Here is a 26,921-nt window from a genome sequence, read left to right as displayed (position 1 = left end):
CTGTTGCTGCACTTTGTTGGAGGTTTATGCTTACAAAATACAGGGCCACTCCATTTTAAGCGCCTGGGTCGAATACCTTTGTAGTTACACTACGAAGCTCAAATATAGGACCACGTCTGGGGTTATCACATCACTGCAGCTTGTGTAAGTTTTGTTAAAGATGCACATCGCTTTCCTTGTGAACCAGGATACAATGATGCTTCACTGAATGAAGTCAGCGACCTCCTGATGAACTGGGATTACGGTTTATTTTGGTGCAGGAAGCCGGATGACAACTGGCAACTCAAAATGAACTTGGGCTCTTAACAGCATCTCCCTATATGTAGCTTGGCATCTTGACTTTCTCATCTTAGGCTCCTCCTGGGACTACACTGTGCTTTGACTTCAGTACATTGCGTTACGTTCCTCCTTTTGCACGATTTAAGACATAAAGAAGGCACTTGAAGGGTTACAGGTCCAGATCTACATGGGTCTGCTACTGGTTGAAGGGTGACTGACGGTAACTGTGCACCAAACTACCTCCCAAAAAGTTCCCATTGAAGAAAGTCGAAGAACATGTGAAATCACTGATTCACAAGCCAGAAAATGCTTTGTTTTGATAAAATGGCCCCGATTACAGTTTGATTGCCGATCCCATACGGCAACAAACACAGCAATGAGTTCTATTAACTGCCCCTCGCTATTGGCATTGTGGTTGTGTCGTGTTGCCCCCACTTCACACATTTTGTTGGGTCAATCTCTCAGTTCACGGTTTGCCCAATTGAGGTGGCTGTTTGCACCATCGCATATTGCTTCGCTGTTTCCAGAATTCAAGCTCTTCCCCCCCCCACCGCCACCCACCCTCAACCCCCCCCCCAACCCCACTACCCTCCCACCCCTCGTCTGTCCGTCCATTTGTGCTCAAGGTTTTTGTTTGGCCTCTGACTCATTTCCTAACGGTGATTATTTTATTCCAGATCCTGAAACGGAAAATCGGGGGTCGCGCCGTTCATCACTTCAGGTTAAAGACCATCAGAGGCCTCTCCTCACGTTTCTGCCAGGGGCTCTTTTTGTTTTCACCTTGATCGTCTCCTTCACACTGATCTTGCATCTCTTCCTCGGGACTGGTGGCGGAATCTCTTTGGATCTCACTGGTGCTGCTCCTCATGCTGTTCCCCCTGCTGTGTCCCTGCCTCTGCAAGGTGCCCCTGTGCTCCGAAGTCTCTTCCAGCAAAGGTGTGAGCGAGTTGTCCTCGGGGGAGCACACTGCCGTTCTGCTTTCACTGCTGCTCTGCTCCGTGTCGTCCACGTAGATCAGCTTACTGTAGGCCAGGTTGCCAGGAACATGGCGATCGCGTTCTTCCTTCGCTTTTTTGGCCGGCTTGGCCTCGTTTACGTCGACACCGGAGTCTAAGCTGGCATCGGTGCTTCCGATTCTTTCGCCCGTCTGCAGGTCGATGTAGGAGTGGCGGACGTGGGCGTTCGAACGACCGTCTAAAGAGACAAACCAAGCCCTGGGGTGTTGGGGCTTGACACCCAGTTCCAAAAGCTTTTTCTCCGTCAGCGCCTGCAGTTCTCCGTTCATCTGAGCCATCGCCGATTCATTCAACAACACTGCCATCGGCCCGCTCATTGAAGACGAGTGGGGGCTCCAGCCTTTGTTGTCGGGGTCGTCCGAGAGTGGGGTCTGCTGTTGCCCTGGTTGATGGGGATACTGCTGAGATTCACGTTGATGGCCCATCGGCATTCGTATCTGGGTCCCCTTCATCTCCAGCTGCTGCTCTGTCGGCATCCCAGTCGACGGGTCCGTGCAAGGGTAATCGCCCGAAGTTAATCCCATGTAATGGGCGGGTATGACCAGGGTTGGCATGACGTTCCTGTACATGCTGTCCTTCATGTGATCAATAGAGCCACAGAAGATCAACTGACCCGGTTGGGCCAAGTTTGTTGGTCTGGCCAGGTGGTCGACGGACTGGGACATGGTGTAATCCGAGGCCTTATTGTCCATTTTGTGACCGATGAGAGATTCGAAAGGCGGGGGCAGAGGCGGAGGCGAGGGCGGGTCGTTCATACAAAGTTTGCTCTCGGCCAAGACGCGTCTCCCGTGAACATCTCGGCCTTTCTCGTCCACTCCGTGGTGCGAGATCATCGAGTTGTAACTCCTCCTGTAGTCGTCCATCATGGGCGGCCCAAGGTCTCCCGATGCGTCCACCGACCTGGCCATCTTCAACGGCAGGCTCTCCACCGTCCGGCGATAATCCTCTTTGGAATTTCCTCGGTGTGTCAAGGTGTCGGTGGAGGCCTTGCTGATGTGTCTCATTTTGTGATCCGAGTCCCGGTACGGGAGCTGCTTGAAAAACTCTTCTCGCGAGTGCTCGAATTCTCGAGATGTACTGAACCCGGATTTCAGGATAGGGGTGTGGATGTCAGTGTCCCCATTAGAGGACACCGATTCCATGTGGCTGGTGCTGATCAAGTTGATGTGAGACATAGATGTGGCCTGGTCCTTTTTCGAATGATCTAAATTCGAGATCTGTAACTTTCGATGCTGCTGCCGTGGTTTCAGACATCGCCTCCTATTGAACAAAAAGCATCAAATAATTAAACTTATATTTACTCGTAAGCTTATCAAGCTCCGTTTACCTAGCAGTAAGTAGGAACCTGGTTGCTAGTCGATTGGCGGATCGCTTTTCCATGGATAATAATCCCTTCATTTTAAAAAAAAAAATAAAAATTTTGCCTTTTCAATCCACGACTGGGTGTGGGACGCTGCTGTGCGCAATTGGCCGCCGTGTTTCGCCCACAAAACATATCGTCAATTCATTTTACAGTGTATTCTGTGAAGCGCTTTAAGGCGCCTTGAAGAACTGATGAGGCGCTACATCAAATGCAAGGATTATTATTATTGTGTGCAAATGATTCTGCTAATTACACACAGAAATGACCCACAAACAGCCAGGAATCAGCAATCTTTGGCCGGTCCAAACCGACTGGAGAGTATTACAGGTATAAACACAGAAGTCGCTGGCAACACGGTTCATAGAACTGAAACGTTGTGAACTCATTTTGACTCATCCTCTGGGTCAGAAGGTCTGAGCGTCACGTTCGGGGGTGAATGTGCTCAAAGAGATGTTTACAGTAAATCCTTTGAATTGCCTTGAGACGTCTCCCTGAAAGGCCCGAGATCAAATATAATTATTATTTCATTCGAATGACGGCGTTAATTTGTTCTGTGTGTCTTCCTGTTGTTCAGTCCCCCGACCTTCACCGAGGGCCAACTACCAGCAGGCGGAGCCGTGCAGTCGGGAACAGCGACACACTCGCTGCCTCTTTGTCAATCCTCACTTGTCTTCTCGCAACGCTCAGTGTTCTCCATTCTGAATTACCACTGCACACCACACCCTGCGATTCACACACACACACACACGCACCACTTGAGACACACACATGCACAGAGGCCACGACACACAACCCGAGACCACACACACACACACAACCCGAGACCGCGCGCGCACACACACACACACACACACACACACAGCCCGAGAGGACACAAACACACACAACCCGAGACCACACACACACACACACACACAACCCGAGACCACACACACACACACAACCCGAGACTACACACACACACAACCCGAGACCACACACACGACCGGAGACCACACTCGCACAACCCAAGACACCCACACGCATACAACCCAAAACACACACACGCACACAACCCAAGACACACACAGGCACACATCCCAAGACACACACACACAACCCAAGACACAAACGCAGGCACACAACCCAAGACACACACACGCACACACAACCCAAGACACGCACACGCACACATCCCAAGACACACACACGCACACATCCCAAGACACACACACACAACCCAAGACACAAACGCAGGCACACAACCCAAGACACACACACGCACACACAACCCAAGACACGCACACGCACACAACCCAAGACACACACACACGCACACAACCCAAGACACACACACACGTACACAGCCCAAGATACACACACACACACAACCCAAGACACACACGCAGGCACACAACCCAAGACACGCTCACAAGCACCAAGACACACACACACAACCCAAGACACACATACACAACCCAAGACACACACAACCACAACCCAAGACACACACACGCACACAACCCAAGACACACAGGCAACCCAAAACACACACACAGGCGCGCACCCAAGACACACAAACATGCATGCACACAAGAAACACACGCATGCACATAACCCAAGACACAGATGCACGCACACACCCGAAGAGACACACACACGCACACAACCCAAGACACACACACACAACCCAAGACACAAACACAAACCAAGACACACACACACAACCCAACAAACACACACACAACCCAAGACACACATACGTGCGCACACAAGACACACACACGCACACAACCCAAGACACACACTCACACGCACATCCCAAGACACACGCACATCCCAAGACACACACACATGCCAAGCCACACACACAACAACAACAACAACAAGATTCCATTTATAAAGCGCCTTTCACGTCAGGAGGACGTCCCAAGGCGCTGCACAGTTGGGTCATGACCCGAGCAGGGGGGAAATGGTCAGGGTGAGGGGAGGGAAGGGAGGGAGCGAGGAGGGGGAAATGGTCAGGGTGAGGGGAGGGAAGGGAGGGAGCGAGGAGGGGGAAGAGAGTCGAGAGGGGAGCTGAAGGCTCGATCAAAGAGAAAGGTTTTGAGACCGGCCTTGAAGGAGGAAAGGGAGGAGGCGGCGAAGGCACTGGGGGATGGAGTTCCAGAGCCTCGGGGCTGAGAGGCTGAAGGCCCGACCACCGATGGTAGGGCGGTTGGGGCGGGGGACGTGGAGCAGACCGGAGCCAGACCGGGTGGGAGTGATGTGGTCCCGAAGCCTGGTGCGGGACAGTACACGAGCTGCAGAGTTCTGAATGACCTGCAGCTTGTGGAGGGAGGTGGTGGGAAGGCCGGCGAGGAGAGAGTTCCCATAGTCCAGCCTTGAGGTGACAAAGGCGTGAACCAGGGTTTCAGCAGCGTGAGGGGTGAGGTAATGCCGTAGTCTGGCGATGTTCCGGAGGTGATGGAAGGAGGTGCCAGTTGTGGTGCGGATGTGAGGGAGAAAGGACAGCTCAGGGTTGAACAGAACCCCGAGGTTCCTGACCGGCATTGAGAGGTGGAGAGTGCAGCCTTGGATGCTGATGGTGTCGGTGCCTGAGGTGCGGAGGCGCTGACGTGAGCCAATCAGGAGGGCCTCGGTTTTTCGCACGTTGAGCTGAAGAAAGTTGTCTCTCGTCCAGGACTCGATGTCGGACAGGCAGCTGTCAGGACATCGGTGGTCGTGGAGTTGAGAGTAGAGGAGGAAAGGTAGAGTTGGGTGTCATCCGCATACATGTGGAAGTTAACTCCATGTCTGCGGATGATGTCACCACAGGGGGAGCATATAGAGGGTGAAGAGGAGGGGACCAAGGACAGAGCCCTGAGGGACACCACATGAGACAGTGCGGGGGGTGGAGGAGAAGCCATTCGTCGAGACAAAGTGAAGACGGTGAGAAAGGTACGACCTAAACCATTCAAGGACAGTGCCTTGAAGGTTGAGGTGGGAGGACAAGCGGTGGAGGAGGATAGCGTGGTCGACCGTATCGAATGCTGCCGATAGGTCGAGGAGGACGAGGAGACAGAGGGAGCCCTGGTCACAGATGGTCAGGATATCATTGGTGACCTTGACCAGGGCAGTTTCTGTGCTATGGGCAGCACGGAAACCTGACTGAAGGGGTTCGAAAAGAGAATGGGTGGAAAGGAAAGAGCGCAGTTGGGAGGCGACAACTCTTTCCAAGACCTTGGAGAGAAAGGGGAGGTTGGAGATGGGCCAGTAGCTTGATAGCTGCGACGCATCAAGACACACACACAACCCAAGACACACACGCAGGCACACAACCCAAGACACGCTCACAAGCACATAAGACACACACATGCACACATCCCAAGACACACACACGCACACAACCCAAGACACACACGTGCGCACAATCCAAGACACACACACGCGCGCACACAACCCAAGACACACATACGCACACAACCTAAGACACAAACACTCGCACACAACCCAAACACACACTCACCCAACCCAAGACACACACACGCACCCAACCCAAGACACACACACGCACACATCCCAAGACACACACGCACGCACACAACCCAAGACACACACACAACCCAAGACATACGCACACAACCCAAAATACACACTCACACAACCCAAGACACACACACATGCACAGAACCCAAGACATACAACCCAAGACATGCCCACCCCCTAAGATGTGCACACCCTCACCCTAAGTTGCGGCCCGCCCGTGCAGCCCCGCCCAAGACAACACGCACACACAACCCAAGACAACACTCTCACACAACCCAAGACAACACGCGCACATCCCTAGACAACACGCACACACAACCCAAGACAACACGAGCACACAACCCAAGACAACACGCGCACACAACCCAAGACAACACATGCACACGACCCAAGACACAAAGACTTGTAAGAAAGATAGAAGCCCATGGTATAAAAGGGACAGTGGCAGCGGATCCAGAACTGGATGGGAGACAGAAAGCAGAGAGTTGTGGTGAACGGCTGCTTTTCTGACTGGAGGGAAGTGTACAGTGGTGTCCCCCAGGGATCGGTATTAGGACCACTGCTCTTCTTAATATACATAAATGATCTGGACTTGGGTATAGTAAGTACCATTTCCAAGTTTGCGGATGATACAAAGTTAGGGAGGGGGTAAACAGTGAGAAGGATAGGAGCCAACTGCAGGAAGACATAGATAGAATGGTAAAATGGGCGACACACGGCAGATGAGTTTCAATGTGGAGAAATGCGAAGTAATGCATTTTTGTAGAAAGATTGAGGGGAGGCAGTATAGGCGGTAATACAATCTTAAGGGGGGGGTAAAAGAACTGAGAGACCTGGGGTGCAGGTAAATGAATCCTTGAAGGTGGCAGGACAGGGAGATAAGGCTGTAAAAAGGGCATATGGGATATTAGGCTTTATAAATAGGGGCATAGAGTACAAGAGTCAGGAGGTTATGATTAACCCATATAAAACATTGGTTAGGCCTTAGTTAGAATACTGTGCCCAGTTCTGGATGTTAAGGCATTGGAAAGGGTGCAGAGGAGATTTACGAGGATGGTACCAGGAATGAGGGACCGTGATTATGAGGAAAGGCTAGAGAGGCCGGGATTATTCTCATTGGAGCAGAGAAGGTTACGAAGAGACCTAATAGAGGTCTTCAAAATCATGAGGGGATTTGATAGGTTAGAAAGGGAAAAACTGTTTCCACTGGTGGGTGTGTTGGTGACTCGAGGTCACAGATTTAAAATAGTATCTAAAAGAAGTCGAGGGGAGGTGAGAAGAAATGTTTTCACACGGCGAGTTGTTCGAATCTGGAAGGCATTGCCTGAAAGGGCGGTCGAGGCCGATTCGATAACTACTTTTAAAAACACGGTGGACAGGTACTTGAGGAGGACGGGTTTGCAGGTTATGGGGAAAGGGCCGGGGAGTGGGATTGACATTAATTGCTCTATTCAAAGAGACGGCACAGACTCGATGGGCCGAATGGCCTCTTTTTGTGCTGCACGATTCTATGATTCTATGACACACACACACAACCCAAGACACACACACACACCACCCAAGACACACACACACACAACCCAAGACACACACACACACAACCCAAGACACACACATCCTGACACACACACACACGATCAGATGAATGGCCAGAGTTGATTGATACTGAACACCATTTAACAGTCTCGTTGTATTGTGTACCTGTCCAAAGATGTGCTTTCCAGCAGTTCAAAGGGACTTTACCTTCTGCCAGAAAGCCAGATGGAACATCTAATCACTGTAATAACACATCACAGAGTGGGTTCCTCATCACTGCACTATAAAATTACACGGTTACAACAGGAGCAGCTAAACATTTGGTGCAGAATCCAGGTCCTGTTTGTTCGTTCCCATGCTAACAGCTCAGTCAATGGCTATTCAAAGCAGAAGCGGATTTTTTTTGTTTCGCATGATATAAAACAGTCGTATAACTAAAATTATACAACTTTAGTCGGATCCCCTTTCTCTCCAGACAAGGCATAAAAACCGAGCGGACATCTGTTGTGGAAAATGGGCTGCAAATGCTCACACCTAAAATTTCGCCCACAGAAACACACAGTCGATTCACTTTACAGTATAGTCTGTGAAGCGCTTTGAGATATGTTGAAGATGTGATAAGGCGGTATACCAAATGCAAGGATTATTATTATTACTACTACTGCTACAAGTGCCCCTAGTTTTCAACATTTGCAACTGAGCAGCTCCCTCACAATGCTTGTGTTTAGCTCCATTACAATCCCTGCTTCAAAGAATCAGTTAATTTCTCTACAAAATTTGGGTTTTCGCCCGCAAAATATCCAGGCAATTTTCACTTTACAGTGTATTCTGTGAAGCGCTTTGAGAAGCCCCTCTCTCAAAGACGTGATAAGGCGCTATATTGAATGCAAGGATTATTATTCTAATGCCAGAACCGGGATCCGTGAATCCTACCCAGCAGTGCAACTGATCGTCCTTCAGTGTTTCCTGAAGTCTCCGACCAGTTTCCTATGCTGAAAGATGGCCGATTTCTAGATCATCGGATCGTGGAAACAAACGATTATAATAATAATAATCCTTGTATTATAATCCTTGTGTGGAGCAAGGAAACGTGCCCAAATTTCGCCCGGCCGGGAATCAAACCCAGGTCTCTCACTTGCAAGGCAAGTGCTCTAACCACTGATCTACAGGACTCCATAATGGGACTTGGTTGCATTTGACCTGGATGTTCCATGTTGATGATGGACGGGGTGGGGGGGCACAGGTGAAGGGATTGGAGAAAGAATACAAAACGCCAAGGGGGGGGGGGTGGGGTCAGGAACAAGACATTTACCTGCAGTAATAGAGAAGCAAACACAGCAGCACTAGAACCAGAAGGGCCATGGCTCCAAGAATGGTTAGCAGAAATATTGTGTGGTACATTGTGATGTCCCCAAATCTGGATGGGATGACGGCAGCTGCAAACAAACAAAACAGTGAAGAGTCATAGATACTTGATTCACGAGGTGCTCCAAACCAACCTTTGCCAACAACAGGGGCATTGGATTTTGGCTGATGTTTCCCCCCCCTCTCTCTAGCCCAGGGATATTAAGGCCCGTCGACCAGTTTCCCGGAACCCACTTCAGCGTCATACTCTGAGCGTGAAGAAATGCTCCTAAACTTTCCCTTAGCAAACCTAAACCTGCGTCTTGGCGTACCTGAGATTATTGCTGTGCGTGTTACTTTCTGTGTTATCCCATCACGCACACATTATATACATCTATAAATATCTTTTTCCAACGCTGAAGTATTCCATTTTATCTGGTGGTTCCTCATAGTTCATCTCTCTGTCACTAGGGCTCAACCTTGTTCCTCTTCTTGGGAGACCTGACCCCATGTTAGGAGCACTATATAAATGCAAGTTGTTGTCGTTTTGTACAGATTAACATTACTTTCTTGGGTTTGGATTCGATATTCCTATTCAGAAAACCTAAAATTCCATTTGCTTTTTGTTTTGATCTTCTTGTCTTCTCATTATTAAACACCCGCTTATTCTGCAATCCTTTGTCTATACTTTTCTATTTCACCAAGAAGGTTACTAGTTAGGGTGTAATTTACCAGCCGGTCAACGTTCAGCTTACCTTGGTTTATTGGAAACATGGCCGCTACCCAGTAGCCCAATTGTGGAGCAATGTACGACCAGGTTAGTTGGTTCCCGTCTTTCTTAATCACTCCAGTTCCACTTCTGACCCAGGCGCCTGCAAAGTAAGCCATTGAGAAACAGTTACTTTACTTCTTTGATTTAGCTGACTCCCATTTCTCAACCTCCCCTGCAACTCTCTCAAATCTACCAAACTTCATTTTGCAACTTTAATGTTTGGTGCGATCCTCAGCTGTCATTCCTATCCCACATTCAGTCCCCAAATCCTTGACTGTCCAGTACCTTGGGATGTCCACCTGACGTGAAAGGTTCCGTACAAATGTAATTTTTTGTTGTTGCCCATGACAGCCCCTATCTCACACCAAATGCCACTGTTCGATGGTATAATAAATTCTTAACACAGTAATACCTTCCCTTTGTTTTTCTCATCTCTATCCAGACAGCTGAAGTCTTTTCACCCCACCTTTCCATCATCCTTGTATTCAAGCTTTGCAGTAGAATCCTTGATGAGTGATTAGATGGACTGCCACCCACTCCCTTGTTTTCTGGTCTGTGTATTCTACGATCCTCAAGGTGCTGTGCGTCATCTATCTCCTATTTCCTGAAACTCCCTGTGCAGGACCTGAAACCTACTCTTTTCTACGACATACATTTACTCTCTACCCTGAAAAGGCTGTGGATTACGGCTGGATTCATTCACATTTTCAAGACGGAAGTAGATGGATATTTGTTAGGTATGTGTATCAAGGGATTTGCTGGAAAGGAGGATAATTGGGCTTGAGGTACAGATAGATCAGCCATGAATAGAACGGCCATTATAGAACTGCGGAAGACGCTAAGGGGCCAAATAGCCTATTCCTGTTTCTATGTTATGCAAAACATACATGAGTAGTAGCATGCAAACACAGAAGTATCTTGCCTTACCTAAGGCAATCCACCCTTACGAGTAAGGTTTTCTCCGAAGGGGGCAATGAAGTAGAATGCCTGTTCGAGCAGCACGTACTCACCAGTCTTCCCTTCAAACTTCCACACTGGGATGCCCCTCGCCTCCGTCGCGAGTCTGTCCATGGGGAGAGGGACGGACAACTGGATCGGACCTGACACCTGAACGTCAGAGCCATTGCTGGTAAAGAGATGGACACTGACTGCTGCCACAGGGGTCAGCTCAAGCCTGGAACGGTCAACTGGTGTTTAAAATGAAAACCGAGTGAGTGTCAGGCACATACAGCAAACCAGGAGCAATCACAGAGTCTTACAGCACAGAGGTTTTGAAATGAATACGCTTGAATTCAACAACAACAACTTGCACTTATATAGCGCCCTGCACGCAGAGCGCTTAACAGTGGCGGAGGCCCATCTCTGAGCCGGGTGGGGGTGGGGGGAGAGGGGGAGATGGCCGTAAGCAGACAAATACTTGCCTGATCTGTTGCTGTCGTAGCCCAGGAGATAGGGGAATCCTTCCACGTCCATTTCACTGTTGACCATGGTCAGGAAGGCAGAGAGATCGCTGTAGGTTGTGTTTTCTGGGAGCCCAACATTCTTTCGCTGGAACTGAACCCACGGCTGATTCTTGGCACCTGAATGTAAAGAGAGTCACCTGAAACAAAATCTCATCGTCTCATAGAGATAAGGACTCACCCACAAAATATACAGTCGAGTCACTTTACAGTATATCTGTGAAGTGCTTTGAGATGTGTCGAAGATGTGATAAGGCAAAGAAATTTATTTATTTATTATTATTATACAAGAATATTGATACACATGCAAATTTTGAATTTTGGGGGGGAAAGTATTTGTCGGGTCAGGATCAACAATGTGTTAAGCATATCTGTGTACTAACGAAACGTCTCATAATAATCCTTTTGATATAGCACCTTATCGCGCATTTGATATAGCACCTTATCACGTCTTTGAGACATCTCAAACGTCTTCACAGAATATACCGTAAATTGTCTTATAAAGGGGTTCTATTGCACGATCCCCTGCTGACGCTGTGTTAACACGACAGTATTTGTTAGTCACTGAGAACTTTAACGTGTGAGAAAGGGAGAGGAGAAAAGGAGATTTCTTACCAGGTGAGCCCAAGAGAATCTGGACTACATCATCGTACAGCATCAGGGTGGCTGGGCGCTCTGGTAGCAGGTAAAGACTCACTGATGTAAACACTACAACCAGGGAAACAGAAACAAATTGCAGATTAGATTTAGACTCGGCAAGACATTTTTATAGTCGATCTGATTTTTCATTAAAATAAATCGGACACAGTTCCTACCTGTAGCTATAACTAGATGTTTATTTGTCCTGCAGCAAAGGATATTATATATATTTAATAAATATATATTATGTAGATATACACAGACACACATTACTTCACTACAAAAACATTTGCTGAAGTTGTTCGTGATACGTTGTTGTGTTGATGTTACTCGCCAAAGCCACTCTACGCAACTGAGGTAAGCACTCCAAGACTCTACCCCGCGTGAAGAGCGCTATATAAATGCAAGTTGTTGTTGTAATTATGTCATTGAATGCCTCTCGGAGACCAGGGCCTGCAGTGCAGGGGAAGCCAGGTACAGCCCAGGTGATACTGTTATGATTGAGCAAAATCTGAAGGTCGGTGGGTAAAGGGGGGGGGAAGGAAAGAGGTTTACATTGCTGCAAATTTCCACCTGTTGAGGTGGACTACAAAGATAATAATAATAATAATCCTTGCATTTGATATAGCGCCTTAGCACGTCTTCGAGATGTCTCAGAGCGCTTCACAGAATATACAGTAAAGTGAATTGACTGTTTATTTTGTGGGCGAAACACAGCCAATTGTGCACAGCAGCGTCCCACAAACAGTCGTGGATTAAGTGATCAAATTATTTTTTTTTTTTAAAAAGGAATTATTATCCCCGGAAAAGCGCTAGAAAAACAGACGCTTGTGTGTGGAGTAAGGAAACTTGCCCGAAGTTTTGCCTTGTCCGGGAATCGAACCCGGGTCCTCCTGCTTACCAGGCGAGTGCTCTAACGCTGAGCTACAGAACTGCAGTGTGCGAAGCTCTTTGCACTTACGTGGTGATCTGTTCGCCCGCCAGGGAGCCGAGTTTGTCACAAAGCCATATTTGGCCGCGCTGACCACCAGCCACGTCCCCAGCCGGTACCGCAAAGTGATTTGCGCCACTCCATCCCTCCCCGTGTTTCCCGAGGCCAGCCACGTCTGGTTGGTGTAGATTTCTACCAGAGCATCCGTCAAGGGTGAAAGGTCGCCGTTATCAAAGACTTGCACTTTTATAGACACCTCTGAAACCAAAAAGAAAGGAAGAAAAAAATATATCGTTTGTTAAAACAAAGCTGGCGATAACAGAACCACAGCTGTTCCCATTACCCTCGGATTAGGAATGAGGGGTAGAGAGAAGGGGAAGGAGAAATATATATTGATAATTTGTATAGATTTCTCACCTATCTCATGTCCAGTGCTGTGATAATAACAACAATAATCCTTGCATTTGATATAACGCCTTATCACGTATTCGAGACATCTCAAAGCGCTTCACAGAATATACCGTGAAGTATATATATGGCTGTATATTTTGTGGGCGATATCCACATGCTGCAGGTTATGATGTGGGATCTAACATGCGGCATTTCTAACGGGTTCCTTAATAAGGAATTTGAGTTGCGAAATAACCAGCGGTACTCTACGCAGTTAACTCCCCTCGTTGCTTTCCAGGGTAGTGTTCCCTTAGGTTTGTAGGAATTCTAATGGATTCAAATGAATTCTAACGGGATAAGGAATCTCATGAGCAATAACGCATTTTCGACCCCATGACGGGCTGCAAGGGTAAATGTTCCCAGTTGTGAAACAGACTTTTCAGAAAATGGCCCCAAATCTATTCCAATATACCCTTGATGTTGGCACAGAGACATTTGGCTGCCTTCTTCTGTGCCGTAACTATCTATGGTTCTTTAAAGCCCTTTCAAAATCTGTCAACTGCACAGGTTTAATGGATCTACGGTTACATTCAAAGATGGTTCCTTTAGACTGTAGCCTTGACTGTTAAAGCCTATTTTTTAACACCGGGAGATGAACATTCTTCAGGCTCAAATTCTGCTTTATGACACACATACACCCGCACTGACTCTGGATGGACAAGTGTTGAGCAGATGGTGTTTGCACAGCTGTAGAAGAGCATAACTTGTGTCCAGAACACGTTTGCCGTATTCCATGGAGAGAGAGTGACAACTATCCCTGATTCACTGCAAGGAAGACTGGAGGAGAATACATTATACATAAATTTCCAAGCCCCAAAGCTGCTTTGGATCACGTCCACTCCCAGATGAACCTCCAAGCTTAGATTACTTCCATAACAAACGCCAAAGGTGTAGATTGTTCAGACACTCAGAAGTTTCTAATTTTTGTTTTTTTTTGCCAGAAATTCTATCTAGATTTTCCATTGGTGTCAGAGGTGGGGGGGGGGTGTGGGGGAGGGGGGAGAGGGCGGGGGAGAGCGCTGGGGGGGAGGGTAGGCTGTACATAATTGTTACCAGAATTATCATCAGAAGACAAAAGAGGGAGGTTTGAGAGGACTTTTCTACTGTGAAGGGTAATTAGAATTCTTTTGCTCGGAATGTTTTGGATATTGGTGGATATGGATATTGATGCTGAGACCATTTTGAAGTGTTCCATTTGAAAGAGAATCGGATGAACACTTGTGAGGAAGGAAACAAACAGGAATGATGGCAGGCCGAGAGGGCTGAACAGGCTACGCTGTAACCTCTTTGATTCTAGAAATAGCACAGTACAGAACAGTGGCAGCAGCTATATTGAGATTCCCCACCCTGTGACAAAACTGCACAAGTGGCCTGAGATTCCTGACAAATATTTCCAGCCTAAGACAGCCCTTGCCCTTAACAAAGAATGTGGAATCCTGTAGCTCAGTGGTTAGGGCGCTCGCCTTGCAAGCGAGAGACCTGGGTTCGATTCCCGGCAGAGGGAAATGTTGGGCAAGTTTCCCTATTCCACACGCCTCCATTTACTTAGCAGTAAGTAGGAACCCGGTTGTTAGTCGATTGGTGGATCGCTTTTCCGGGAGCAAGAATTCCTTAAAAAAATAATAAATTGGTCACTTTAATTCACGACTGTTTGTGGGACATTGCTGTGGGCAATTGGCTGCCGCGTTCGCCCACAAATATACAGTCAATTCACTTTACAGTGTGTTCTGTGAAACGCTTTGGGACGTCCTCCCGACGTGAAAAGCACTATATCAAATGCAAGGATTACTATTTATTATTATTTTACAGTAAATTCTGTGAAGCGCTTTGAGACATCTCGAAGATGTGATAAGGCGCCATATCAAATGGAAGTATTATTAATATGCTGCAGGAAGAATGATCTGCAGGGAGGTCTTCTGAGACTATCAGCGAGTGCAATGATTATCACTTGGTGGGGAATCTCAATATAGTTGCTGCCAAGACTTCAGCAACAGTTTGCACCCAGCTATTAACCTCACCAGAAAATATGGATGAACTTTTTCTACCATTGGCCTCTGTGGTTTCATTGCAACTAGTTACTTTTGTGTTGTTTGCACCAAATCTTTGGAAAGTTGCCCATCCCTCTGAATCAAGGACCCAGTCATAGCAAGTTTCAATCTTTTTAAAGACTGGAAAGGAATGGCATGTTCCCCGTTTGCTTTCAATCAAATTAAAAGAAACATTTATCGTAAGGACATGACTAAAAATACAACCGAATTTCCAATTGATATGAATGCCAATATAAATATTGTAAAGGGTTGTGAGATAACGGTTAACAATAAAAGCTGCCTATTGTCTAATGAAACGCAAAAAGTTGGTAACTTGCAATCTGGGACTACAGATCAGAAAATGCCCTGAGATATCTGCAAGACTTCAACAACAGTTTGTAACCAACGAGTCCTCTCGCCAAAAACAACTTGCATTCATACAGTGCCCTTCACAGCACTTAACGGTGGCGGAACCTGACGCTGAGCCGGGGAGAGATGACCGTAAGCACGGTCAAAGAGGAAGGACTTCAGGCGTGATCTGATAATGGGTAAGGAAGGTTCAAGGCTGAGGTATTGAGAGAGATAGTTCCAAAGTTTCAGGGCCATATCGGACTGTGTTCTAAAGAGCAATGCCTTATTAACAACCCTATCAAATCCCTTTCTCATTTTAAACACCTCAACCAGATCAGCGCTCGATCTTCTAAACACAAGAGAGCTTATTTCAAGCTTTTGGCTGCTTTTTGATAGATTCACAGATAAGAAACTAGGCACATCCTGTTGTTGACTGGGCTTGACAAACAGAACAATAGCCCAACAGGAAACTGCTCAATCACTCATCCAGTCAGTGCAAGGAGAAGTCTTGGAGCTGAATTATTCTCACAGCAGAGTTAATTCTCCGTGTCTTCCTGTAAGACACACAATGGAACTCATGATATCCACTCACACCCCCGCTCTCAATCCCAAGGCTTCTTCTCCCCCTCTCTCCGCAAGTGTGGTGGGGGGGGGGGGGGAATTGAAGGATGTTAGCCTGTCTCTTTGATAGTCATGTGTAATCCCTCCAAAAAAACAAAAACAATAATAAATGGGTCATTTTCAATCCATGACTGCTTGTGGGACATTGCTGTGCGCAATTGGCTGCCGCGTTCGCCCACAAAAATATACAGTCAATTTACTTTACAGTGTATTCTGTGAAGCGCTTTGGGACGTCTTCCCGATGTGAAAAGCGCTATATCAAATGCAAGGATTATTATTATTATTATTATTAAAAGGGTTGTGAAACTAATGAAGAGATGAGAGTAAAGGATTTGAGGAGATAATTCTAGAGGGTGGAACAAGAGTGAATGAGAAATAAGCAGTGCAATACTAGTTACATTTATCAGCGATCTTCACACAGGGAAGCATCTGTATAGTTGGTTGCCGAGGGAAAAGGGGAAGCGGGAGGTGACGTTCAAAGAAGGAGGTAAGCACTCCCGGACGCTACCCAGCGTGAGGGCGCTACATAAATACAAGTTGCTGTTGTTTTCAGCTGTGAGTTAAAGAGATAAAGAGGGGCGAGACGAAGGGTTGAATTAGGTCAGAGGTAGAGTGGCGCGAGACGTGAAGAGATTTGAAGGCGAGAAGGAGGATCTTGATTTCGATCCGATGGAGACGATCAAGGATTTTACTGTAAAGTGTGGTGACTGTGCAACGGCGGCAGCCAATTTTGCGCACAAAGTCCCACAAAGCAGCCATGAAATGAGCGACCAATTTTTATCTGGGGGATTGTTGGCCAAGAGAGAAAAACTCCCTTCTCTTTTTGAGTAGTGCCACGGTATCTTTAACCTGAACAGGCAGACGGGGCCTCGGTTTAACGTCTCATCCGAAATTTAGTGCACGGAAGGAGGCCATTCGGCCTATCAAGTCTGCACTGGCTCTCTAAGCAAGGTGTCCCTTGAGTTCTACTGTCTTGCCTTATCCCCATACAGCTTCAAGCTTCTATCTTTCATTATAGTGCCCAGGGTTTACTCTCTAGTCTCGAACAGTTTTTCTGACAATAGGATATCAATTTAACATTTCAAATCTAGATGCAAAATTTCGCCTGGGATAGAAGAGGCAAAGAGAGCTTCAGTTGGCTGAATTCTGTGCAAGCAAATTGCTGCCATCAATCTGTTTCCCCCGGCAGTTTTGTCCGAGAAGAAATATGTATTCCATCTGTGTTTTTTATCCCCACATCAATACGAGTCATCATTAACGCAGAGTGCGTTCATCGGGGAGATCTGGCATCTGAAAACAATTCCTGGATTGACGAAGCCAGAAATACAACTGCAACAGTAACCAAACAAAGCCCAACACTCTACAGAGATAGCAAAGCAGTCAGGCCCTGCACTGAACATGTCTGCGCATCTCTGGATCTGAGCGTCACTGATATCAGTCAAAGGGACTTACAAAGAAATAAAAAAAATTGTTGCAATTGCTCAAAGCTAATCGTGCTGCCTGCAAATGCTAAAAAAAAACAACAGCAGCAGCCTTGGACTACTCTACATTTTACTGCAGATTTAACTGAAAGACTTGTAACAGTGAGCGCACCCTTCGCAAGGTCTATCAGACACAATAATATATGAAACGTCGCAGACTTGTTTCGAATACTGAAGATTTCGGTCTGCATGCTTCACTCCAATTTAGTTTTGCCCCTTGTTAAATCTGTCATCTTATTATTCTAACATTCATGCGACATTTGCCTTGCAGTGTTTGTTCAGCAGGAATCACTGCAGAGGTGACTGGATAGTGCTGCTGCCTCTGGAGGTTTGGAGGGTGTTCTTTGCTGTATACAGTACCCCTAGTGCTGTTTGCTGTGATTTTTCTAGCTACAAAAAAAAAGGCTGGCCTCCCAGCGTTTCTCTTACGATGTTTTTAAATTATAATAATAATAATCCTTGCATTTGATATACAATCGTGTCACTCAATCCACGACTGTTTGTGGGACGCTGCTGTGCGCAATCGGCTGCCTCGTTTCGCCCTCAAAATATACAGTCAATTCACCTTTGACTGATATCAGTGACGCTCAGACTCAGAGATGCACAGAACTGTTCACTACAGGGCCTGACTGCTTTGTTATCTCTGTAGAGTGTTGGGCTTTGTTTGGTTACTGTTACAGTGAAGCACTTTGAGAAGTCTCGAAGACGCAATAAGGCGCTATATGAAATACAAGGATTATTATTAATAGCGTCTTATCACGTCGTTGAGACGTCTCAAAGCGCTTCGCGGAATATACTGTAAAGTGAATTGACTGTGTATTTTGTGGGCAACTGTACACTGTTTGCCTACATTACAACAATTTTAACTGCACTCCGAAGAAACTTGGGTGCCAGCCTCCTGCAGATAGTTCACAAGATCATTTTAGATGAAGAAATCCCATCTGACCTAATTCTTCCAGACTATGAACCGTACATCATATTCCATCACAGCATCGAGATTTTTTTTAAAAAATGAGACCTGACATCAACTTCCCTTCCCGGCAAACTGTTCCAGTTATTACTTGCCCTCTGAGTAAAGAATCACTGCCTGGTATCTATACTGCAGTTGATCTTTGCAACGCTAAACCTGGATGTCTTACTGACTTGGTGCATCCCAAAGTATTGTTCTGGGTTTGCTTTTTATTAACTCCCTCTTAAATATTTTACCCTCAATAAGATCCCTTCTAAGATAATAATAATAATAATAAACCTGATACAGCGCCTCATCACGTCTTCGAGACGTCTCAAAGCGCTTCACAGAATATACTGCGCAGTCTGAGCAGAGAGGTGCTCCAGGTGCGGTCTGAGCAGAGAGCACTGTATAGCCTGAGTGTGATGTTTGGGGAATCTGAACTCAACTGATTTGGCAAGATAGTCCAGCAAGCCGTTTGCCTTGTTATTACTGCCTCACACAGCTTTGACACAGTGAGGGATGAGTCAGCTAACAACCACCCCTGGATCTCTTTCAGCTTCCCCCTTGGCAAGTTCTATTCTATCCACTGAGATTAACTGTTTGGCTGTTGGCGAACTTTGCTGTGCACAAAATGGCTGCAAAAGAAATCACTATTCTTCACAGTAATCACTGCAGTTTGGCAATATGGGTGCTATAAAAATCCAAGTTCTTTTATCCAAATTCCTCCCACCCCAAAATTATTCAGATTAAATGGCTACTTTAACTCATTGCAGTTTGTAAAATGATACTGAGTGCATATTAACAGTTGACTTTGTCTACAAAACAATCAATTCATCGACAGATTACTTTTGTAAAACACTGCGAGATGCTTCAAGTACACAAATAAATAAATGCATGTCGCTTTTACTAGCCTGGTACTAGCCTGCACAGACCTCGCTCCAGAAATTGTGTCATGTTCTGGAAATTTAGAATATATAAAGTTTAAATTTGCAGCTTCGTAAACATATGAACCTGCACAAATTGCACCCGTGCTGTTGATTCTGTTTCTCACCGTATAAATGTGGGAAATTTCAGGCTAACTGAGGTTCATGGAACTGTAGAGATTCAACTTAAAGCAACTGAACAACAACAACAACTTGCATTTACACAGCACCCTTCATGTAGGGTAGTGTCCCAGAGCGCTTGACAGTGGCGGAGCACAAAGCCGAGTTGGGGGGAGGTGACTGTAGGCACGGTCGAAGAGGAAGGTCTTCAGGCGCGACCTGAAGACGGGGAAGGAGGGGGCAAGGCGGAGCGACAGAGGGAGAGTGTTCTAGAGTTTCGGGGCCATATCATTATTTCATAAATATCAGAAAATCAGCCATAACCACACATTTAAATACAACATAAAAAATCTCGACAATGATTGCTAGTCGTTGGTGAGTTAAAGAGATCTGAGTCATGGCAGCATCTGAAGCGCTACAATTTATTATATGTTGAGGGGAGGGCAGGAACGAGGGAAATTAGGTCAGTTTCCCAACTGCTAAATTGCTAATCTATAACCTAGCCAGAAGGTGATTTCTCTGTGTTGGTACGTCAGTCAGATAAGAACTGGATCAGATCTGGATCTGGACTATAACTTTGTTATAGTCCAAAAAACGGCTTGGCCAACGTACCAGAAAGTGGAACCGTGTCTCACAAAGCATCAGTCATTCAGGAAAGGAAAGAAGGAAAGGAAAAAAGGAGAGAAAGAGAGAGACAAAGAGAGAAAAAGAGGGACAGAGAACTCTCCTCTAGTGCCTGGGCTGGAGTCCAATCTCCACCACAGGCTGAAAGGAGTCCCCATTAGAAGTTCTGCCGCATTGACACTCAGCTTGCATTTAATTATACCGTACGTCCAATATTCTGATTCTTAACGGGTCCTAGGCAGAAATTATTTAGCCGTTTCTCTTTTCCCAACACGTCAAAATGACGGGTTGAATATAAGCAAATTATTTTCGTCTCCTGTGATGTCTCCTCCAAATTACTGGAATTTTGAGCGTTACCTTAACTCCTATTTAGGTCAGTGTGTTAGTGTTATTAAAACTGGTTCAATCACATGGACATGACTGTCGCTGATAAGAACAGAGTGACGTTGCTAGATATACAATTACAATCTCACCATCTTGGGCAAACCAGGAAACCATTGTATATTTTGGGTGGGGGGGTAGATAAAAAAAAATATCCTGAACACTTTTAAAGTCAACACCAGTTATAAATGCAATTTCCGTTCAGTTTTATTTGATTCTCCCCCCACCCCCTCCCTCCCCCCACCCCTCCTCAATTCCCTCTCCTCCTCTCCCAAAGATGCTGTCTGATGATAAGGTACAATTTCACAGCCATCTGTCCTCTGGTGCCTCAGCCAAGTGCAAGTCCAGACACTGAGGGTATAGATGACTATTTGACTGTGGCCGTCACAGCTAAATTTGCAGGAGAAGAATACTGATCCATCTGGCCGACCCGTCAACCATCCCGTAAACACAGACAGGCATTTTTGAAGGAGTCAAAGAAGACTAAACGTTTGGAGAGACTGCAGACGTGCAAATATCGCTTCCATCAAGGCAATGACAGACCCACTATAAGAACACAAGAAATGCTCGGCGAAAAAACAGACCAAGGTCCATCTAGTTCGCCTTCCACCTTCCTGGTGGTTGCATGCACTTATGTCCAGAACTACCTACGTGCTGTATCCCATATTATATTGAATTCAATCACTGGAAAATTAATGAAATCAATTATCAATTATCCAACACGAAGTGGAAGATTACCAACACGACTTAAGCCAATAAATGATAACATGACCAACAACACAGGGGTTCAAAGCAGGATCATCCTTTAGTTTACTTAGAAACTAAAAGCACAATAAAGTACCACAATAACTCCTTCACAAAAACTATTGTGATGTCTGTTGGGAATCTCTTAGTCTCCTTCCCCATCTGCACAACCCACTTAAGACTTAAGAACACTCAAATCCCCCTCACCCCCAGCTCAGTCTCCCAGTCGGCTCCATGAGTTACTCTGGGAAATCCTTTGATGTGAAGGGCACTAAATAACAGAAAATTGTTCTGTTGATAACAACAACAAAATTACATTTGTATAGCACCCTTCACGGCGGGAGGACGTCCCTGAGAGAGCACGAAATAGGCTTTTCAGCCCAACTAGACCTTGATGGTGTTTGGACTCCATATAAGCTCCCAACCCTCCTATCCCCCATCTCCTATATTTTTCTATTCCCTTCTCCCTCATGCGTGCATCAAGTACTCTTAAATACATTGAGACTTTTTGTTTTCAATCACAGCCTCTGGTACATCCTCTGTGCGTGATAAAGTTCCTCCTAAACTCCTTATTATATCTGCCACTGGCTCTTACATTTATAACCTCTAGTTTTGGACTCGCCAATAAGTGGAGACAGCCTATTAACATCCACTTTATTGAATCGTGGCACAATCTTAACGTGATAAAAGCTCTATAAAAGTGACAGGTCCCCTCTCAATCGGCAACTCCAGAGAGAAAAGGCGCAATTTGTCCAATCTCTCTCACTAGCTGTATCCATTCATCGCTCGTAACATCCCTGTAAATCTACACTGCACCTCTCTCCAAATCTAAAATATATCCTTCCAGTAATACGGTGACCAGGACTGCAGATACGTACACAAACTCCCTGCGAGCTTCCTGGTGAGCAGCACAGCTTAGTGTGAAACGGGTAGGAGTCTTGTCACCATCTTCATGCTTCCACCTCGGATACACATCCCTTTCCCATTAAGCGATGGTTCCACCAGTTGGAGATAGGTGCAGAGCTTAAGCTCTTACCTCTCTGCATATTAATCAAGGTGGGTTCCAAGCTTTGGATATATGAACGTGTTTTCACAAACTAGGACTCCACATAACGCCCTCCAGGAGCTGTGCAGGGCTGTCAAACAATCCCTCACATAAATCACCTTGTGGCTATTTGTGTGATCTTGCTGCAATTACATGTGAAGCGCTTGTTTCAACATGATGACACCCTATAAAAAGTGTCAGGCCTTTCATTTCTGGCAATTTCTTTGTCTCTACTTTGGAAGACTGAAAGCTCCTCCAAGAGCAAAATCAGACAAGGCCAATATCACAACATTTTTCTTATATAATAACTGTTTCATTTAGTATACAGTAGCACCTTTCACATCTCAAAGCCTTCACAGGAATTTACAGTGAAGTGGTGTAATTGTGTATTTAAGAACATAAGAAATGCTGGATGAAAAAAATAAGGTCCATCTAGATTGCCTTCCACCTTCTTGGTAGTCGCATGCCCTTGTCCCTTGTCCAGGTAGTCAGCGCCTTGGGACGTCCTCCTGACGTGAAAGGCGCTTTATAAATGGAATCTTGTTGTTGTTGTTGTCCTGAACTACTTATGTACTGTATCCCATAAAGTTATTTGTAGGCAAACAAAGCAGTTATGTCCCACAAACAGCCATGAAGTGAATGACCATTTATTTTTATTTGGGGGCAGATTGTTGGCCGGGTCACCAGGAGAAACTCCCTTCTCTTTTCAAGTGTTGTCATGGGATCTTTAACATCCACCTGAACAGGCAGACGGGATCTCATCCGAATGTCAGCCCTGAACATCCTGCATTGGAGTGTTAGCCTAGTGTGAGCTCAAGTCCGAACGAGAGTGCAACCAACTGAGCCAGGCTGACGCATATAAAACTGATGTCAGTCTCATGTCTTAGCCTAAAAAAAATTGAAACCTGAATTTCAATTCTAGAATAATTAATGAAAAAGAATTGTGTTCCGACCTAAAACAATTCTGCAGATAAAATCAGTCACAATTCAAATGTGGGTTTTTGCTGTGTGTAAAATGGCTGCTGGGTTTGTCTATAAACACAATACAATACTACACTTGAATTACGTGCAAAGTGCTTGGAGAAGTTCGGACCTTGTAGATTTTTATTATTAATTATATTGTGCAAAAAAAAATGATGAGGGAGTTTTCACTAACTTATCTCTATCTAAGAAATCTTAGCAGGAATCTCACCAAATATTGTTTAGATTTATGCCATTTTCTTTAAAGCAAACATGTTGACTTGAATGATAAGAAGTGATTAGTATAATTTTTTTAAAAAAATAATATTTTCTTTTCGGAATATTTTCTAACCAAAATATGGTCCTGGCTGAGAAACCTCTCACTGTCAGTGCGGAAACAGTTCCGTATCAACATTAGTATAGGTCTGATTTCCAGTTTGTGCTGGGTAAGCTGATATTGACTGTGCTTACAGTCACCTCCCCCTTCTTCGAGCTCGGAATCCTGCTCTGCCACTGTCAAGCGCTCTGGGACGCTACTCTACGTGAAAGGCGCTATATAAATAGAAGTTGTTGTTGCTGTTGAAGCCTGGCAATATAGGAACGTGCTAATATTCAACTAGGCCACCTATGAAGAACGGTTAGTTTGGCTGAGGTACTGTTAGCTGATGAACATCAGTTGCACTGTAAAAGACCTGCTTTTTACATCTTTGATGGTTCAATTTGGCAATAGCAAGACAGCTATTGCCTCTCTCTGAACCAATATAAGTTATAGCGTTGGAGGACGCCTGACCCAAACAAGTAGTGGTCAGTCCTCCAGTTGAGCTAATCCATTCTAATTCCAATTCCTTGTTCTCTTTCTCCCTTTATATTTTTCCTCTTCAAATGTTTATCCAATGCCCTTTCGAATGCTATGAAGTGCTCCGAGATGCTACCCCATGTGAAGGGCGCTATATAAATGCAAGTTGTTTTTGTATTATCCTAGCCTCGATAGCGTGCCCCACTGTTAATCATTTTGCTGCAGTGAAACACTTCTCACCTCCCTTTAACCCGTCACTAACATCCATCCTCCCTCTCCCAACATCTCGCAGATCAAACACGCAATTTCTGATCAACCAACTGCAATCTGCTTGCACCCATTGGAGAATGACATTTCCCTAAAGTTAGAGACCATGTGTTGTAGGTGGATGCCACAGTGTAAAAGAGAAGTTATAAAACTGGGGGGAAAGTAGATAAATATACAATATTGAACAATATCGATCATCTACTTTGTGGGTTTTCCATCTACATGTAAACATGTGTCATCAAGTAATGACGTTGCTTTTCAATGAACGTAATTAATTAACCAACAAAATCACAGAATGTATTAATTACATCGTTAAGGACACATGTAAGCTCTCTCTCTCTATATATAGGTAAACAGGTTTTACATGACTCCCCCACACAATCAAATCCTATTACCAATAAAAAATATTCAACATAGAACTCAAATCGTCTTTGAAGTCCAGGCAGACAGAACCAATTGTAGAGTTCTGCCAGGATCGCATTATGTAAAACCCTTGAGGGACATTTTCTGCACTGTTTTCCACTCTCAAGAAATTCACAAAAGCACAGGGAGGGATGAGTTTGGAAATCCCAGCTCAGAAAATTAGGGTCTTTTTGTCCTTCCCACGTTCCTATCCCTATTTGTAAACTGCAGAAATACTCGGGCTTCGTGGTCAATCAAGCACTAAAGGCAAGGGACACAAAAGGAATCATTTTAATGATGCCCACAGCCTATTCATTTGACCTCCTTTGCACCAATACTTGCCTTGGCCTATCCAATCCTCATTTCCGGCGGCCTGTATCTCTAACCAAGAGGATAGTATGTGCAGGGATAAAACAAAATAAAACATTATATAATACACAAATATATATCTATATACAGCCAGTGTGTATATATATATGTGTGTGTGTATATAGATTATATATTTAATATATAAAAAATGCACCCATCGAAAAACATGATTGAATTCGTAAAAAAACAATATTTTTCTTACACGCACACACATAAAAAAACATAAAATATAATCAAAATCAAAAGCCATACAGTCAGCATATGTTGTGGGTTTTACACACACACACACAGTGAGTGAGTGAGTAACAGAGAGAAAAAAACCCTATTCAAACAATCAATAATGAATATTATTATTATTATTATTATTATTATATTTCAGTCGATTTCAGACCAGCACATTGTAAACATGTTGCAAACCAACTGAGCAGCTACCGCACTAGACACAAAGACTTGCTTAGAAAACATCAAGAAAAATAACATCAACCAACACCTTCTCTCCTCTCCTCTCCCCTCCACTCCCCATATCCCCGCAGTGCTCTCTCTGGAAACGATACGATTAACACTGCAATGGAAAGGCAATTCCTATCAACCCCCCAAACCCCACCTCCATCACCCCAACTCCACTCCCCCCACCACCCCAACTCCACTCCCCCCATCACCCCAACTCCACTCCCCCCATCACCCCAACTCCACTCCCCCCCATCACCCCAACTCCACTCCCCCCATCACCCCAACTCCACTCCCCCCATCACCCCAACTCCACTCCCCCCATCACCCCAACTCCACTCCCCCCATCCACAAACACCAGCATTGTTTCAAGTCGCCACGAATCCCAAACCATTTGCCAACCGTTTGCTTGAGACAATGCACACACACAGACACACACACACACACACACAAAAACACATCTGCTTGGCAAACAGTCACCAGTCTACTTTAAAGCCATTGTAATCCACCTAATTTATTACATATATATATTTAGAGAGAGAGAGATAGATTAGATAGAGATAGAGAGAGAGAAATAGATAGATAGATAGATAGATAGATAGAGAAATATATATATATATTTGATTCACATTCTCCAACAGAAAAATAGCCAACTCCCTTGCTTGACAATTTAATGGATCTAGATTTTGTGTGTGTGTCTGTGTGTGTTTGTTGTCACCCTCTCTGCCTCCCTATCTGCCCTCCCTCCCTCTCCCCCACCCCCTGGGTGTGTGTCCCCCCCCCACCCCCCACCCCACACCCCTCACATTATTACTCACCCTCCACATTCTGGATTTTCAGTGTTTTGCTGAAGGTTTCCCAAACGCTGCAACTCAGCAAAGTGAGGAGAGTGAACCTAAAACCGACAAGAGATGGCATTATCACAGCACCATCACTTCAATTCGTGGCTCAGTTCTCAGCCATCAGTGTTCTCCTCTCTCTCTCCCTCTCTCTCTCTCTTTCTCTCCTTTCTTTCTCTCTCTCTCCCACCACCACCACCACCACCAACCTCCCTCCAGCCTCAAATCAACTGTTGGAAGATCTGGAGCTTTGTTGGTGATTCCCAGCGCCATCC

The 26,921-nt window shown here is 45.5% G+C and overlaps 1 protein-coding gene across 1 annotated transcript; it reads right to left on the bottom strand.

Annotated features, from left to right (window-relative positions):
- Positions 1–882: 882 nt before the first annotated feature.
- On the bottom strand, positions 883–26,800 carry fam171a2a (family with sequence similarity 171 member A2a). Its single transcript, XM_007901482.2, has 8 exons — positions 26,626–26,800; positions 12,878–13,105; positions 11,893–11,985; positions 11,239–11,397; positions 10,828–11,004; positions 9,801–9,917; positions 9,014–9,137; positions 883–2,555 (listed from the first exon to the last, which is right to left on the bottom strand). The coding sequence occupies exons 1-8, from the start codon at positions 26,723–26,725 to the stop codon at positions 992–994; spliced, it is 2,562 nt and encodes an 853-aa protein (XP_007899673.2). The 5' UTR covers positions 26,726–26,800; the 3' UTR covers positions 883–991.
- Positions 26,801–26,921: the final 121 nt, after the last annotated feature.

This window comes from Callorhinchus milii, unplaced genomic scaffold (genome assembly GCF_018977255.1).
Source record: "Callorhinchus milii isolate IMCB2004 unplaced genomic scaffold, IMCB_Cmil_1.0 Scaffold23, whole genome shotgun sequence".
Lineage (NCBI taxonomy): Eukaryota > Metazoa > Chordata > Chondrichthyes > Chimaeriformes > Callorhinchidae > Callorhinchus > Callorhinchus milii.
The sequence above is the reverse complement of the archived record's forward strand: the minus strand, read 5'-3'. Positions and strand labels throughout refer to the sequence as shown.